Source organism: Pholcus phalangioides, unplaced genomic scaffold (assembly GCF_987345545.1).
Source record: "Pholcus phalangioides strain wild (caught in Gottingen) unplaced genomic scaffold, Ppha-v1.0 ptg000011l_1, whole genome shotgun sequence".
Lineage (NCBI taxonomy): Eukaryota > Metazoa > Arthropoda > Arachnida > Araneae > Pholcidae > Pholcus > Pholcus phalangioides.
In genome coordinates, this window is record NW_028301604.1 from 61,390,771 (window position 1) to 61,409,032 (window position 18,262).

The 18,262-nt window shown below is 33.2% G+C and overlaps 1 protein-coding gene across 3 annotated transcripts in view; it reads right to left on the minus strand.

The window, feature by feature from the left end:
- Positions 1-18,262, minus strand: part of LOC149080665 (protein FAM13A-like) — a 77,368-nt gene that overhangs the window by 23,328 nt on the left and 35,778 nt on the right. For all 3 annotated transcript variants that reach the window (XM_089239852.1, XM_089239853.1, XM_089239851.1), the window contains 9 exons: positions 17,559-17,768; positions 13,709-13,892; positions 8,217-8,367; positions 5,508-5,647; positions 4,722-4,801; positions 4,039-4,226; positions 3,649-3,792; positions 2,148-2,364; positions 487-580 (listed from right to left, as the gene is read on the minus strand). In XM_089239852.1, the coding sequence (XP_089095978.1) occupies positions 487-580; positions 2,148-2,364; positions 3,649-3,792; positions 4,039-4,226; positions 4,722-4,801; positions 5,508-5,647; positions 8,217-8,367; positions 13,709-13,892; positions 17,559-17,768 (1,408 nt within the window). The remainder of the gene's footprint in view (positions 1-486; positions 581-2,147; positions 2,365-3,648; positions 3,793-4,038; positions 4,227-4,721; positions 4,802-5,507; positions 5,648-8,216; positions 8,368-13,708; positions 13,893-17,558; positions 17,769-18,262) is intronic.

Genomic DNA, 18,262 nt, shown 5'->3' on the forward strand with positions numbered 1-18,262 from the left:
GAATATGAAGCTATATTTGTTAATTCGAATGGCAAGGCATTGTAAATTTTGAGAGCTAAATAGACAAAGTGTTTCTTAAATATCTCTTTTCTATGCAAAGGGATTTCAAATATTTCACCAGGTTTCCTCAGAAATATGAATTTTTTAGAAGAGCATAAATTCTTATTTTTATGAAGTGTCAATATCGATTTGTAGACAACCAAGTGTCGTAAACTCAAGATTCAAGATGTCTTTGACTGTAGCACCAGAAGTCAAAACCAAATGATTTAAAAGTTTAAAAAATCTATTTTGAGAGGTTATGAAATTACGAATGAAATTGTAGATTTAGATTGTTAATTATAAATTATTATTAATTATAAATTGTTTAGATTTAACGAATGAAATTGTCAGTTTCGCCTAATTCATTAAATCAGGGTTTAACTGTACCACCATTTGAAGTTGGTTGACAAAAAGAATAAAATTTGCAAAGTAATAAATAATTCATACTTGTGCTGATTGGCCATTGCAGGGATCACATCACTATCATCCTGAACCATATTCAAAACTGGCCAACTCAATCTATGTTGTGCACGAACTGGTTCTGAAAAAGTATAAAAAGTTGCCTTGAAGTAAAAACTTGATGCTAATTTGAAAATAAGAAAAACAACTCTATGGTGGCATTTCACTACATTGTCATGCTGGGGGGGGGGGGGAGTCTACACATGTAAAAGAGGAATAAGAGAGAACTTAAGCTTATGCACATAAAATTTATGCACGTGAATTTTTAAACTAAATTATCGAACCTTGTTCAAAATATGAAAATTTGTTTTACAAACATATTTTTCATAAATGCCTTAAAGCAAGGCCATAGCGAGAGGGGGGGGGGGATTGGGGAGTCTGCCCCCCTCAAAATAAGAGTAAATAACTGAAAAAGGGGAAAAAGATGGTCAAATCTATTGTTCTATCACTGGTGGTCCCCCTCCGAATGAAATTTCTGGCTATGGGCCTGCTTTAATGCTACTCCCAATTATATAGTCTCGCTCTCTCTCAATCATTGTAAAGTTTTAATTAAGCATATTAATTGAGAATTTGCCTAAAAACCTCACTTTTATGACAATTTTAAAGATATTGTGTAATTTATATCTTCTTAAAGCTTTACATGGTCATCAGTTATTACAATGACTGTGTATTCCATTAAAATAACTGGCACTGTTTTCCTATTTATGCCATGTTATTTTTTATCCAACATAATGGCCTTCAAAGATCATTCAATTACAACATCCAAACTCTCTACTCTTTTTTTTGAAAAAGAATGAATAGTCAGTCCTTAAGCATGTTTGTGACCCTTTTACACATTATTTTCTACCATACACCAACACAGGTCATCTTGCCACAGGAAAATTTACTACCCATTAAGTTGGGTTAGAATTCTCTTGCTCTAAAGAAAGTACTTCTACAGTGTAGAGCTGCTCTGGTAGTAGAATGCTTTTACTCCTTTCAAATTCTGGTTGGGGTGATGCATGTGCACATGTAATTCTACCCTTTTTCTGTGGCCAGAAGGGACTAGATAGGGCACATTGTGGAAGCGCCATCTATTGGCAATCACCTAGTATTTAAGAGGGAGCAATTTCTTTTTTTTCAAATCTCTGGAATTGAGCTCACAGATCTGATGCTTGCTCCACAGTGGTAGTCAAGCATCTTGCCACTTAGACCACACTTTTCATACCAGAGAATTCTGTATAATGTTTTTAATAGTAAGACATGGGATTTCTGATAAATAGCTGCGTGATTGTAACCATCCTTCATTATTTCTCGAAGTTTGGGAGTTTCCTCAGAATCCTGATTGAAGAGAATGGGTATGAAAGGTCCTGACCACAACATAAGAACACGTCATCCAATAGGCATTCATAATTAATCACTTTTCTGCAGATAAGAGAAGACATTTTCATCGCTAATGCTTACATTATAAAATAAGTAATATAATTTTTTTGTTCCATCCAAATATAAAATTTTCTTGAGAAGAGCTGAATTTTTTCTTTTAGACATTTCATATAACAGCTACCCAATACAACGTCTGTTTTCCATAAAACAATGAGGTTATTATAATGAGAGTCAACTTTATGATCATTAATCAAGTTACATGTTAAGCTTATGAATATCTGACTCACCAACAGAATCGAAAAGTTTATTCCAGCTAAGTGACAAAACACTACGAGAATCTGCATCTTCAGCATCATCTTGAATTGAAATTGGACAGCTCACCGATCGAGGAAATGGAGATAACTCTGCAGAATACATTACATCAGAGCAAGGAGTATCACACTCATCATATTGCAAGGCTTCTTCGCTGTCATCAATGCATTCTTCCTCAACTGATTCCATTCCCTTTTAAACAAAATTATACCATGTTGAGTATAAAAGTTATTTGGAAAGATAATTTGACTTATAACAGATCACAAAAAGTAGGGCAAAACTGGAATATCCTGCAAGAAGTATAATAAAAGCCAAGTACATTTGCATTAACACAGATATCTGTATAATACATTCAGGGAAATTGATCATCATACAATAATACAGTGGAACTTTGGTTAACCAGCTTAATTCATTCCATGAACGTGCTCGTATATTGAATCAAGCTTCCCCCAATACAATGATGTTTGCATATTAACTTACTCTAAAAGACAAGAGAGAGGAGAACTACCTTTTAGGACAATTTACGGACTCACTGTTGTCTTCAAACGTATTCTTTTTGTGCGACTTTGAAAAGGAACCTATCCAGTTACACTTGCTTTTGCCACCTTTTTTAGGATTTCTTGGAAATGGGAAATTGCATTTTATCATTGGCCAGATTCATTGCTTGCACTGCTACAGCTTTACTTGGGTGGCTCTTTTATACATTTTGCACAGATTCCCACATTTTATACATCTCTCCATTCTCTATTCTGTTTGTGCAAACAAGAAAAATCTTATCGAAAAAAATCTTTCAAAATTCTACTGGGGGGGGGGGGGATTTTTCAGCAAAACACTGCAAAAGGAACATATAAGATAACTAGAACTATGCAAAATTACATTTTTAACATGCAATTCATCACACGCTGTTGAATATTTCATGGAAACGCTTCAAATGTAGGTGAATAAAGAATAAAAAAAATTGCTAGTAATTTTTTTAATGCTATTTACAATGACAATAAATGTTGCTCAATGTGTCCACTATCAGCATTTCTAAAATTTGAAGCCGATAAACAATCTATCGGCATTCAACAGCTGATCGCATCTGGTCATTTGTGATGCTTTGCACATGAAGCATAATACAGTTTTGCTGAAAGCATTCCCAAGAGAATTTTCGCATGATCTTTATATATTCCTTTTCCATATCTTTTTTGAATAATCTATATACCAATTTTGGTGTCAATCCAATGAATGACTGGAGCTACAGAATTCTCTGAATAGGAAAATTTTAATTATGGTCATTTTGTATATAGAATCAGGTCATGATTATGATACTGAACAATCAGTTTAGTCACTCTCTTTCTGAAAGAAATTTCTAGTTCAAACGGTTCTGAATCATTTCTAATTCAATGTTTGAATTATTAATAAGGCTTTCAATTACTTTCATAACTTAATGTCATCAATACTAATATAGTATAAAGCCTGAATGTTATTCCTTACAGAGATATCTTTGCTAGAATTGTGCTGAGAATCAGAAAATTCAAGTTCACGTCGTTTTGGGTTCGGTGGGTGGGGACTTGAATCACTTTCAAAACAAATTGGTCTTGGAAGAAGAATTAACAGCTCATGACATTCTGTGAGTTTCTGAAAACAAAAACATGTTTGATAATTACATTAAAAGAAACATTAGAAATAAATTTTCATGAGCACATAAAACATTTATACATGCTAATTTTTTTTTTGTTTTTTTGTGTAGATTTTATCATATTATTCAATACAATGGAAAAAAAAAAGAGGTAGATTGATACACTAATTTTTACAATTAGATCAAAATTGCACTTAGCTTATTTATTTAGTAAAATCTATAAATTTTTATGTTTAAAAAAATACCTTTCCAACAGATTTTTCTTCACTTGAAATATGTTGTGATAACTGTTTTTTTTCACGTATTTCACCTTTTTGAGACTCTATCAGCTCAGTGTGCAGAGTTGAAAGAGCTATTTCTTTATCTTGGATAGGAGTGGGCGACTCAACATAAATTTTATCTTTGCGTTTTCTTGTGGAAAAAATAGACAATGCTGGGGAAAAAACCATTAGATAATTATTTTTTTTTGCTTTTCAATCAGTTCCAAAAACATGAAACTCGGCGATAGACAGAAAAGAAAATATGATACAAGAAAAGTACCTACATCATTTTTAGAACAATTAATAACTTTCAGTATACGTGAGGCCCATGTGATTTAAAGAGTTTTTCCTTTACCACATTTCATTTGCACAAGTGGCAAGCATATTTAACAATAAAGCTTGGAACTCTTATACATTTTCTCTGTTTGACAGTTCTGATAGGATCAGTTGAGCATGAGTTATGTGATTGAAAGTACATCTATTTTCACAAGATATCAAAAATATTTTTTTTCTTGAAAATGCTTGCCACTCATGTGAATGAAATGAAAAAAAAGACAAAGATTACAATCATGTTGGCCTAATATCTAGAAAGTAATGAATTTTTCTTTAAATTATGGCTGTGAAAGACTTGTATGTTTTATTATATCATTTTTGTTTTTTTGGCATACCTGAACTATTTTTTACAAAATTTTCCGGTACTGCTGATGACTTATTTTCAGAGCAGACATCTTTGATTACTTTCAAATGTCTGAAAGAAAAAAAAAGTTGCATTCAGATTCAACTATCCCAAATCTTTTCTAATGGCAAACCACTCACGCAAGTTTACTAAAGCAGAAAGATCAGAATATACTTATTAGGTTAAATAATAAAAAAAAAACTAAAAAAAAAAAAATTTAGACACCATTGATGTGACATACCATTTAAGATGAAATGCATAAATATTTTATTGATGCATGTATACTTATCACTAAACTTTTCAAAATGGGTAAAATCATTCTATCTTGATGTGAAGAAAAGTTGCCAGCTCTTAATGGAGCCTTTCATAAGCAATATTTTTTCCTAAATACAATAATTTACTTGCATACTTTATTACTATTATGCTTTGAAATCAAAGTATAATATATAATATTTAAAGTATCTTTATGAATTAAAAAAAAATTCTGTTCCTTCTTTTTTTATTGTCTGATATTTTGAGTCTTAGATGTTTTCATATTTTAAAGAAATTTTATAAAGTTTTCACATCAAATTTTTAAACTGATTAATAATGAATAATTTGTATCACTGTACTTTAGATACATCTTACACATATCTAGAGAAATTGTTTTTCTTTCTGTAAGAGTTTAAGGTTTTTTCTTTAAATTTATCACCATAAATAATCTCTTGCAGATTTTTTAATGGTGAAATCTAGTTGCATTTACATTTTTTAAGTATTAAAATGACTGAATAATTAATACCTTTCAATTAAGAGTGTAGGTACACTTCTATTATAGTTGCTGTCTCTTTCATCCTTTAGATTTACATCCATATGAGGAATCATAACATTAAGAGGTTTCAAATTAATCAAAGGTGCAATCGATGATGGCAGAGGTGCAACCTAAAAAAAAATTATTACAAATACACAAGAAAATCATTAAAGAATGAGTTTCTATGCACTATAAGAAACACATATATTTATGATTTATAAAATGGCATTACACTGGATAAGAATATAATTTAATCATAAAATTACAAGCAAAATGGCAAAAACTGCTATAAATATTTTAACACTTTTTTACACATGCATTATGATACTGTAGATGTGTAAATTGGAAAGATTGACAAAAAAAAAACTTTACTGAGATGTGAAACAAATTACTGAAAATTTCTGTAATTAAAATCATTGGCATACAAATTTAACCAGCTACAATTGACAATCCATCTACAGAAAACTCCTGATCTTAATTATGTGAGATGGTTCAGAAACTTTAAGTTATTAGAAATTATTTCAACAGAATTTTTGAATGACATTTTTTGGGCATTTTTGCTGCATTTCAATCATTCATCATTTGATGTGCATGCATTGAGGCACATTGATACATTGTAAGCACAATAATTGTATTTTATCTACAGGTCCATAGCCAGAAATTTCGTTTGGAGGGGGACCATTTTCATTTCAGGGGGGGGGGGGGGAGAGAGGACCAAAGTCACAGAACAATAGATTTGGCCATTTTTTCCACCTTTTCAGTAATTTTTTCCCCATTTCGGGTGGGGGGGGGGAGCCAGACCCCCCAAGTTCCCCCCTTGCTACAGCCTTGTTTGCGTACAATGCACAGACAGTGTGCTATGCACCAAAAGAACACTATATGTAAGGTATCTCAAAAATATAAGGATAAACTTTCAGGAGAGGTAGGCATCATCTGAAAGAATAAGAATTGCATTGAAATCCATGTCCAGAAATGTGACCATAATCCAGGAGGCGACACTGTTCATCAGTGTGCAAGAAATTTCTGGTTTTTTTATTTGAGCAGTAGCCACTGTACAAAGAGCATGCATGGGTAGGAATATGAACACAGCTATATGAAAACAGCTGGCAGACATATACCTTGTGCAAGTATCTATTATTTAATATGCCCTTCGTACCAACTACAAATTTCCCATCTACCGCACTGATGCACAGCTCTACCTACTTGCTTATGGCGACGTTTCCAGATATAGGTTTCTATGTGCTATTCTCATTCTTTGATATCTACCACCCCTAAAAGTTTGTCCCAATATTTTTGAGACACCCTGTATATATCTGTATACCAGAGGTAAAAAAAAAGACACTATGTCCATTTTTACCAATGTTGGAATAACGCCATTAATTGGCTGAACTTTCGTTACACTACACACATAGGTATAGGTCACCAAGTCCTATTTCAATAAATAACAGAGATATTCACTTTAAAACAAGTGAGCTCCATAGAAAGCCATAATAAAAAAAAAATCTTTAAATGGCTCGTATGTAAAATGTCTTTTTTGGCACATGGTGCCCTTTACCTCCTGCATACAGATATATACAATGATAACTATCGACCCCCCAATAATTTTACATACATGATTCCTTGCAAAAAACTAATATAGGAAAGTGTTTTCTGTTTTAGGGGATCCGACAAATATTTACTGAGTTATGATGCTTTGAATTTTTGTCACTGGCAATTTTTATAATGGTCAGTTACATGCCAAACATTCAACAAAAGTAAATATCTCTGCCAGCAGCAGGTTGCAACTTCTTGAAAATGAACTGAAGTATTCAATCCCTCAGAAACCAAGTTCAGCCTTCTTCTTTCATGGCTGGTGCTTGTTCTTTCAATGTGTAGTGTGATATTATAACCTTCTTGTTATGAGTAGCTTACATGTAATTATGTGCGAAGTAGCTTCATCCACTATATTGGCAAATTTATCACCAGATTTGTAAAGTGCTAGCCAAATAAGATCTACTTGAAAATTTTTTAAACCAAATAAGACACTTTTTTGCCAAAATGTGGTAATATGTTCTCTTTCACTATCAAATTAAATTTTTTGAGGGAAGATGCATACAGTGCGTAGTGTTTACTATGCGATCATTTTTCTATGCTACCATTTTAATGACATTAAGTGTTGATCAATAAAACAGAGCAATATTTTTTGTTTTATTTTAAAATTTCATCAAAGCAGTTACATGTAAAAAGCTTCAACGAAGATTGTAAAAATGGTAGCTTGACGAAGGTGACTGGTGGAAACAGTAAAACAATAACAATGATTCAATCATTGATCATTTTTGTTGCATCACGGTCATTTTCTGCACACGAGGGCTAATTAGACTGGGACCTACAATTTACTGCTAATTCTGAATGGCAGGCTAAACAACAATTCAATCAGAAACTTTTAATCAAACTGATTATTTTATGAATTGCCATATTCAAAATAATTAGTGGCTTCAGATTTTTCCTATGAATGTTGAAAAACAAAGAAAAACTTTTTACTTCAAATTTTAAAATAAATCTATGAATGGGCACGTAAAAAGTCCCCTAATGCCAATTTTTAGAACAAAATAGTGACTCTGTTGATAGTTTGGCATTGAAACGGTTAATGGTTTCCAAACATTTCGGTTTCTTTTCAGACCAACATATCAAAAATTTAAACATGACATTGAGAGAACTCACCTGTCTTTCATCTGGAAAAATATTTTTTTTGCTCTTTCTATTAGCATGTAGAGGCTCTTCATCTTCAAAAATGGAATAATAATCAGATACAAATGTGCATGTGGCATTTCTTGCAAATGAAGAGAGAACAGGTGAATTTTCTGGACCCGCTCTATAAAAGTTATAGCAATTTTAATAAACCCAATTTGCAGTTTGATATCACAAAATTGATTCACTCAAGTTCTTATCACATCACAATTGGCGTGTTAAAAAATTAGAAAGCATCTTATGAATACAGAACTGCTAAAAATATGGTATAGTCCTAATCATCAGATTTTTTTGCAACAATGTGTGTGCGTATAAGCACACACATTGTTGCAAACTTGAACTAAGCAGGAAAATAAACTTCTCTTAATTATATTATTTTTACAGCAAAACAGAAACTATAATTTTTTTTCTTCACTAAATTTAAAGACAATTGCTATTTTAGCAGCTGCCCCACCTAACAGAAAACTAACGATAGAAAACACAGACTGGGATAAAAAAGTTTATCTTGAGAGCACAACTTTTGACAGGGGCAAAGTGTATATACACTATATAGCCATAGTCAGTGTTCAACTTGGAGTTTCAACATTTTTTTGAATTTCTTAAAAACTATTAGACGAATCGTCCTGTAATTTTGGGCATATAAACATAATGCTTGAACTCACACTTTCCAGTGCAGATTCTATCACATATGTTTTTAGGGGACCAACAAAAAATGTAAAAAAATATGTTTTTGATCAACCCTTATATTATAAAAAAGTAACTTTCACAGAATATTTACCTTGCTTTGTACAATACTTGAATTTTTTTAAAATCAATAATTAAAGTAACAAAACAATCAAACTAACAGTTTTGGAAAATCAATTATTATTCAGTTACTTTCAGCAAGTCCTGAAATTACAGTTCACAATATTGTGTATATCTTTCTGAATTTTCACGATGTTCAGCTGGAATTTCTATATAAGTAACACTTTATATCTAGCAACCAAATCATGAAAAATAAAATAGATATTCATGTGCATGTGTTACCAAAAACCATTTACTTAAAATGCTCAAAAATTTTATCAAATATTAAATTACCACATTTTAAATCACTTTACAGTGTCTCGTATGTATAGTGTCAAATTTTCTATGTTTCTATGTAAGTTTTGTAAAAATTGGTTAAAACTGCATGTTATAAGCAAAAAAATGTGATGAAAATTTTCTATGAAAAACATTTATATCTTTATGAATATACATGCTATTTTCACACAATACTTGTATGCATTTAATATAAGTATTGTACAAAGCAAGTTAAGTATTCTGTGAAAGTTACAAATCATTTTCAACTTTTTATGATACAGAAGTGATCAACATTTTTTTCAAATTTTTTGCCAGTCTTTTGAAACACTTGTGGCTGAATCTGCACTGGAAAGTGCGAGTTCAAACATGTTTACATGTCCAAAATTACAGACTGATTTGTCCAGTACTTTTAAAGAAATTTAAGAAAAATGTCTAAACTCCAAAGTAAACATCGACTTATGGCTATATATTATATACAGGGTGCATAAGTAACAGGGCATATGGCATTTTACTGGCGAAGTTGGGAAAAACATTAAATGTGGATAAAAAAGTTTCCCCATTTAATTTTTTTTCCCAACTTTCTTCCATCATTTGAATTTGAATATCTCAGTGCATATTGCACTTAGAAACGTGCAATTTTTTAATGGACACCAGGAGAGACAGGGCAACAAATTTCTAATTGGGTTTTTGGGCACACACACAGAGACTGTATAAAATATTTTTTAATAACTATACAATCTCTTGCAACATGAATGACATATCTCAGCACTACATATTATTTGGATACTTTTTCTAATTGGAAATATGCCTCTAGAGGATCAATGGTTTGCAAATGACTTGCCCTGTTACCTATGCACCCTGTATACAAACACTAAAACTGGGCGATATTGAAAATTTCAAGTTGCAATGTATCGCAACCTTAAATCACAATATAGTGACATATCGATATACCATCCTGACCATAAGCAGCAGATAAAAGTTTTTTATACAGGGGGGGAGCAGCGTGAATCACTGAGGTGCATAGTGAAGAAAAAGGGAATAATTTCAACCTCCACCCTCGTGCCCATGCTAATAATGAAAATTTTAATGAATGGGGGAAAGCAATGGGGGTGGTCACCCCGTCTGTCTGTATCTACCTATGTGGGGCTTTGACATGAGACTGGGGGGGTTGCAACTAAGATCAGTTAGTTAATATATGTTGATTAAATGTTGGGGGCTCTGAACAAACACTCCCACTTCATGTGGGAATCATGGCCTGATCTATATTTAATAAGTCATGCCCCCTCCAAAGGCCATGGGGCAGTTACCATGTTTTGTTTTTCCATGCTATATAATAATTTAATTTATATATAGCTTATAATATAATTTATAATATTACATATAATTTACTATAGAAGGGCCCATGCAAAGTCTCATTTAGGGCCTGCCTAGGGCCCCCTGATCTAGTGATAGACTAATGCAATTTTGGGGGTGTTAACAATACGTAAAAAATATGTTGCCATTGAAAGATGCAACAAACTGGGAGGGGACCTAGGGGTACGAGATACTCCCCCAGAGAATATTATATATATTTGCTCTCGGGGTGGGGTGGTCGTCCCTCTGCCCTCCTTTAATATACCAATGCTCTGATCTAGGATGTGGGAGCCATACAACAACTAATGGTGGGGCTGATTTATGAAAAAAAGGATGAAATCATAACTTTTTCCATAATTCATAACTGATGAACTTGAAATATCAGAAGACTTACTCTGTAATCACTACCCCTCCCCCCCCCCCCCATAAAGAAAAATCTCTAATAATTCTGTTTTCCGAGCATAGCTACTTCTTATTGATTTTTGTATACATGAGTTAAGTAAAAACATTTGTGAAAAATCAAATGAATTTCAAAAAAATAAATATCTTGATAGTAAGAGAGACCTGTGGCATCTACTCAAAAGTTCTGTGGATTACAACATTCCAAAAAAAACCCATTTTCACATAAAACAAGATGGTCACACGAGGAATCATGTGATCAGGTGACCTCACTTTATTTTTCAATAGAGTGCTGGAAAATTGGTTATCTGACTCCACCCCCCCCCCATGGGGGGGGGCAGATTCTTTTTAAATAATGTGATCCTCACGTATTCCTAAGGGATCAGCATGATCTATCCAGGGAATTTGTTAGTGTTAGTAGACATACATGCTCAAACCGGGATTCAAACCCAGACCTGCACAGTGAAAGGCTAACTCCCCAATCACTCGACTGTCAGGCAGCAAAGTGGAAGCTATGAATAGATCCTTCTTCTTTCCTCCTTATTTGCTGACAGAAAGCGATGTCAGCATTCACGCATGTGTACTCGCTCGCAAAATTGGTTCTACCATACCTGTTGATGTCTACATCAGATAAAAAAATATCATGCCATGCATATAAATGAACCTCACCAATAACTTGATGTAAGAACATCTGATTTCACAGATACCTCCTGCCAGTGTGTCCACTGAATTGGCATTGCAATGTTAGACATCAGAATTAACAATGCGTTGCCATGTTCAAAAGCAAGATATCGATGTGGTTACCATATATCAGTAGTTTATTATAGATCGATACATCGCCAGCCCTAATATTATACTTTGTCCCTATCAAAAGTTTTTCTGTTCTCAAAATAAACTTTTTTCCCCATCACAGTCTGTACTTGCAATCTCGATTGTTCTGTTAGGTGGGGCAGTTGCTAAAATAGCTATTGTCAAGCAATGTCTAATTTTTCTTTTTTTTAATTGGATAGAACACATGCCAAAAGTACAAAAGACAGACAGATGACAAAAACATGCAAAAATTAACATACACACATTTACTGTGTGACCCTTTTGGAACAAGACTGATTATAATCATAATAATAATCTGATTATAATTATATATATATATTTGTTTGGTATATACTCAGATTTTGACAAATACTTGTCAAAGCATGTAGAGAACATACAGAAACAATTTCCAGTAAGTTTGCTCATTGCAATATATCACATACCAGCAAGAATAATGTCACAACTCAAGAAGCCGAAAATTGAATAACCAAAATAAACTTAATTTTTTTAATGCCAAAGAGACTTATCTACTAGAGTGAAACTTTTGCTGCTTAATGGCCAGTTTTGTAGCTACAGGAATATCAACATTACTGACTTGCTCGCAATAAATCGCCGCTGTGGTGGTCGAGTGGTTATAGTGCCGGACTCGTGATGCGAGGATCCGGGTTTGAACCCCACAGTGGTGGTCGGCTGAAGTTGGTTTTCTGTGGTTCCCAACTTCAAGGCGCGAATGCGAGCCGATCTCCCAGTTAAAAAAAAGTCTCGCCACAGAGAGCAACAGTCCTACAACGGTAAATCATTCAACCATAACACTTCACTCATAGTTAGTAAAAACTGGGGCAGATGACAGCACTACACATAACAAGCATTACACAGAAACAAACTTTACGTCAGGTTGCACTACACGTACACGCACATTCCCGCATATACCGATTCGTTGGGGGGTTCCGCGGGGGGGGGGGTGCATGTGTGGTGTAGCAGTAGTAGGTAGGGGCTCTGGGATCCATGATGTTCTTAAGCAGCCACCTCGTTGGGCAATTTGCCTGTTGTGGCGTTGTATTTGTATTTGTAAAAAAAAAAATATTGGTTTGAATATGGAATTAACTCAGATTCATCAATTTTTAAGAAATTGATGTTATTCTTGCTTGTGTGCAATGTACTGCAGTGGCTCTTCTGCCCAAAATTATGGCATTTAAAATATTCTTTGGTGAAAAAATGCAATATTCAATACAGTCATAGGCGCCAGAACCTAGGGGCTAAGGCCATTTGAGTCCCCCTCCCATAAATTTTAAAAGAGGGCTGAGCCCCCCCCCCCAATACTTCCTGAAAAATAATGCACTATGCCTTCCCTCTCCTGCATATGTGCTTGAGTCCCATATACCCGGGATGACCAGCAAGTTTCAGTCCCTTCAATCTTTTCTTCATGTCGGCACCTCTGAATAGTCAAACTCGCTTATAATAGATTCACAAATTTTCAAGCTAGTATGGATATAACAAACTTTACACATAACCATTAGTTTTGCTGTTTTTTCCGAATTTGTTATAAACAGGTATGACTTTAAAAAATATAATTTTTTATTACAAAAGTTATCATACACAACTCAAGGTCACCAAAAACATTTAAGAAAAAAAAAACCTGAGAGATTAGTGATGAATATGATAGAAATATCATAATGATAGAAATCTTCATGATGAAAAAAATCTAATACACAATGTGTTATTTCTTCACGGGACTAATGCACAGAAAAATCAAGACACAGTGTATCATCCATTCTTATTTTAACATTTTATATATTTTTTCAAGAATATTTTCTGTCAACAAATCAATGGTACAAAATCCTTACCTGAAAATCAAAGGTCCAAAAATCAAGCCAATGTCAGTACAATTCATACCATTCACATCAGCATACATAGTCACCAGTGTAAGAAAATGGCATAGGTATTTCAAAGCACAAAATGTATGAATAGGTAACCTATCTACCAAGCTTCGTAGATACTGTAGAAATTCAACAGAATCAACCGAAAAATCTAAAAAAAAAAATATTGATAAAGAAAATTTGGACATTAGAATTCCACACAAAAATGATAGAACTAATCAAACTTCTGTTTTGTAATAATATACTTTTACAAACAGTGTGATCTAATACAGACAATTTGGAATATAAACAAGTTTTGACTCATTGGAATTAAGCGCTTTTTTTTTTTAATACCGAGCACAGCTCAGGTCTATCGCCATAGGCAATTTACTACCTAGCGATTTGTGCCGGAATTGTAAGTGTGTGTACCTAACAGTCTGAGTGAGTATCTAGTGTTGTGTATGATTTTTCAGTGCTGCCATCTATATCTCAGAAGTGAAGTGAGTGATGTGTAGTGACTGTATATTTGTACTGTTTGTAGGCCTGTTGCTCTCTGTGGCGAGACTTTTTAACGGTAAGTAAAAGTTTTCACATGGCCCCAGAATCTTCAATGTTTGATGTGGTTATTTCAATGACTAACCATAACTTAAAGTTTTTGTCGGCTACTGCTTAAATACAAATACAAAAGCCACAACAGAAAAAATACCCAACAAGGTGGCTGAAAAATGATACTCATAAAAAATATGGATGTCGAATATATATCTAAACTATATCAAAAATACAGTAACCAAATAAAAGCAATAAAAAAACCAATTATTATGCTAAAATATAATACTGCCCATAAAAAATTATGGTTGTCTCATCTAAATATCAGCAGCTTCTCAATTTATCCTAACATGTTTATCGTATTTCTCTTTAAACGTATCAATTGTATTGGAATTCATGATCCCCCAGAGTCTACAATAAATGAATAAAATAATTTTTTTTGAAATTCTATTTAATGAAAAAAAATGTTATAAAATAATTTGAAAAAAAAAATCTTTGAATATCATTGTGACTGCTATGGCTAGAGTAATATAAAAATCCATCTCTCTTCTATGGTAAAAAAAAATTAGTTTTAAAAGATACCATACTTTTCAAAAATCAAAATACAGGGCATATCTTCCTTGCATGTTAACTGAAAATATGGATGGAGCAGCACAGACTAACATCCATAATCAGGTGCCTTGATGAAGAAATTTTGCAAAATTTCACTTGCCTCTGTCTTTAACAGACGGCAACTCTACAATAACTAAACCTTTCCACTACTAAGATTATTTGTTTTACTTACCATCGAATTTTTTCTGAAATAAAAATAAATATACGTACATAGTATAAAACATATTGAACCTCATTAATCATTTTTAAGCATTCAAAATTTATTCTTTCTATGAAAACTAAGATATGGAACAGGACACTGGACACATTCTCATGAGAAATCTGAAAACCCTATCTTTAAAAGCAAGACTCCCACTATTTAGGTCTCAGTATCACAAAATATGTGATCACTTAGAGAACTAATGAATTCCACATAACATTAACAACTGTGTGCGTGGCTTACGGCCCGTTTACACGAGGCAAGTGCTTTAGTTGGTAACTTAATTCTAACTTACCGATTCTTCTTGAAACTGTCCACACGATGAGTGGTAAGTAGGCGCTCATTGGATAATTTTTACGTAGGTGAGCGCAGTTAGCACATGCGCGCTTCAGTCTACTCAAATCCACGGAGAGAGACAGACGCAATGCGTGGGAGTATAATAGTAATAATTTTTTATTTATCTGGCATTCAGAGAGGTGCTTTTTTTAAAGCTCATAGCTTTCGTAACGATGGATGAAGATGATCAGAGCCACATTATATGATATATTTTTTAAAGAATATAAATTTATTCACTTAAATAAATGTATTCAATAAAAAAGGAGAAACTTTTTTTCTCACTTGAGCGAGAGCAACACACTGAGCAAGAAGTAGGTCACGCAAGGGAAACAGTTCGCTTGTCCCTTTTTTCGCCTCTGCCACCCACGTAAGGGGGCGAGAGATGACGCCACAGGGGAAAAAAGAATACACACCATATTATAAACTTATGTAAGTCATCGAGAAGAAATATAGGATTTCTCTATTTCTCCTCTAAGTTGTAAATATCGATTATATGATATTTTAATCGAAGTTGAAGAGGAGATAAATTATGAATTATGGAAGCCGAAAATACGGGAGAAGATTCTTGGCATTCGTAGGAAATTCTAAGGGTTAAAAATTAAATAATAAAAATTCATTAAACAAAAATTATTTTTTCAACTCCTGACATCACGTCGACAGAATATTCCATAGCTTTTTCCAACATCGAATAATTTTTAGCTTGTTTGTTAAGGTAATTTTCATTTCAATAGTTCAACAAACATTCATGGCGAAGATATTTTTCAACAAACTTGAAGCTTGTGTCCTCTGGCAATCTCACCATCCAATATTTCCGCGGAATTCTAGCGAAACTTCAGGAGACAACGGAGTATGAACAGGTTCACGCTTGAGATCAAAATAAACCCCTCCGTGAGAGAGCAAAAAGACCCCTCCAGCGCTGCAGGTCACGCCCACTGGCGCATGCGCATAGGTCTACTTACCGGAAAAAATAGAACCATTCGTATTCTCACTTACCAACTAAATCACTTGCGCACTTGCCAACTAAAGCCGTGTAAACGGCCCTTATCGTCTGCATACATTGTATCGTACTTGGCAACTAAAAATTAAGTTACCAACTAAAGCACTTGCCGCGTGTAAATGGGCCTTTATACGAGTGTTATTTGGAAAGTAAGAATACATTGCATATGGGCAGAAAAATGCTTTATTGTGTACAATAGAAAATAAATTTCTTTTACAAAAACAGATGCAAATGAGTGCTAGGTCTAATTAGAACAATAAATGGTTACAGCAATTTAATTAATTAGAGTGGCTTTTTATTTAGCTAAAATGGATAATTAGGGGGAAAATGCATACTTTGCCTTTATTTTATTGTTATTTATAAACAGATAAAATCTTTCATAGCAAATTGAATTTTCCTTTGATTAAATTGGAAAATTAAATTAAATAATTAAAATAATTAAATAACCCAATTAAATTAATTGGAAATTAAATTCCTTGAATTTTGTTTCCAATTTCTTCAATTCCAAGTGATAAATTTCTGAACACGTGAAATTTCAGTAGCTGTCAAAAATGACACAACAAGGAATCTCAACTGCTTGTAGATTTAAAAAAATTGTATTTATATAGCCATATTTTATCCTATTTTATCCTGAAATGACACTAGAAAATGTATCTTCTAAAAACCAAAGAAAAATGAGAAAAATTTGGTACAATAGGTTTTTGGCCATGTATATTCAAATATACACTGGACCATAGATGGTTGAATGTAAGTGCACACCACCAAATCGTTTCCATCTATGGAAACTCGATCAAAAAAATGTAAATAATATAAAACAATGATTCTACTCTGATGCAAAAGTGATGCAGCAGTAGCTAAATGGTGCTAAAATGGATTAAAGTCTTCTAGTGACAGTTTCAGTTGATTCCTAAACATTAAGATGTGTATCTGAATGTCTATGTGACTTCTAACAAAAATAAGTGCATTCTGGTTTCTTATATGTTGCTTTAATTCTGTCAAACCAGCAGGTATACCTTTTTGTTTGTCTTGTTTACAAACTCATACAGGTTTCATAATTTGTAAATCCTATGCATCTTCTATGATGAAAAGAGTGTTTCTCTTTGAAACAAATAGTAAAAGAAATGAAAATGTATACAAGATATAATTACTTTTTATTTCTTTAGAAGAAATTGAACACACTGCAACTGGAATAAGAGGTTCAGGCAATTCTTCTAGAAAGATTATCAACAATTTTGCAACAGCTGGAATATCCCCTTTTGATTCCAGTGGGGCATCCCCATATTCATCAAATTGTTTTTTCAAATCAGTAACAACTTGATCTTTCTCTTTCACTTGAAATAGACTCTCTTCTTGCAAACCTGAGAACAAAAATAATAAACCTGTTCAAAATAAATTTGAAATAATTATAATATATTCTTGTTAAGACTGAATTTTTCTGATCAGAATAAAAAGAAAAATGAAGCATAACCAATGGAAAAACGATCAAGCAAATTTTGATCCCTTGAGTCTGAAACCATGATCAACTCCTTCCCTGAATTTTGGCAACAATTTAGAAGAATGTATAAAGGTGAAAAATTGTGATAGCCTGACAAATTTCAAGCACACATGCAGTGGTGACTCGTGGTCAGATATTTTGAGGGGACGCAGATTTTCAAAAATATATCGCCATCTATCAGTGATGATATGTAGTCAAGTACATGTGTCCACGAGGTACATGTGTGGTTTAATAGTAGTCAAGTACATGCAGGGCCGTAACTAGGATTTTTGCCACACAGAGCAAACATGATTTTGCTGCCCCCACCAATTTAAAATCAGATAATTTGATATAATAGTGTTCTTTGTTTTCCCCTAA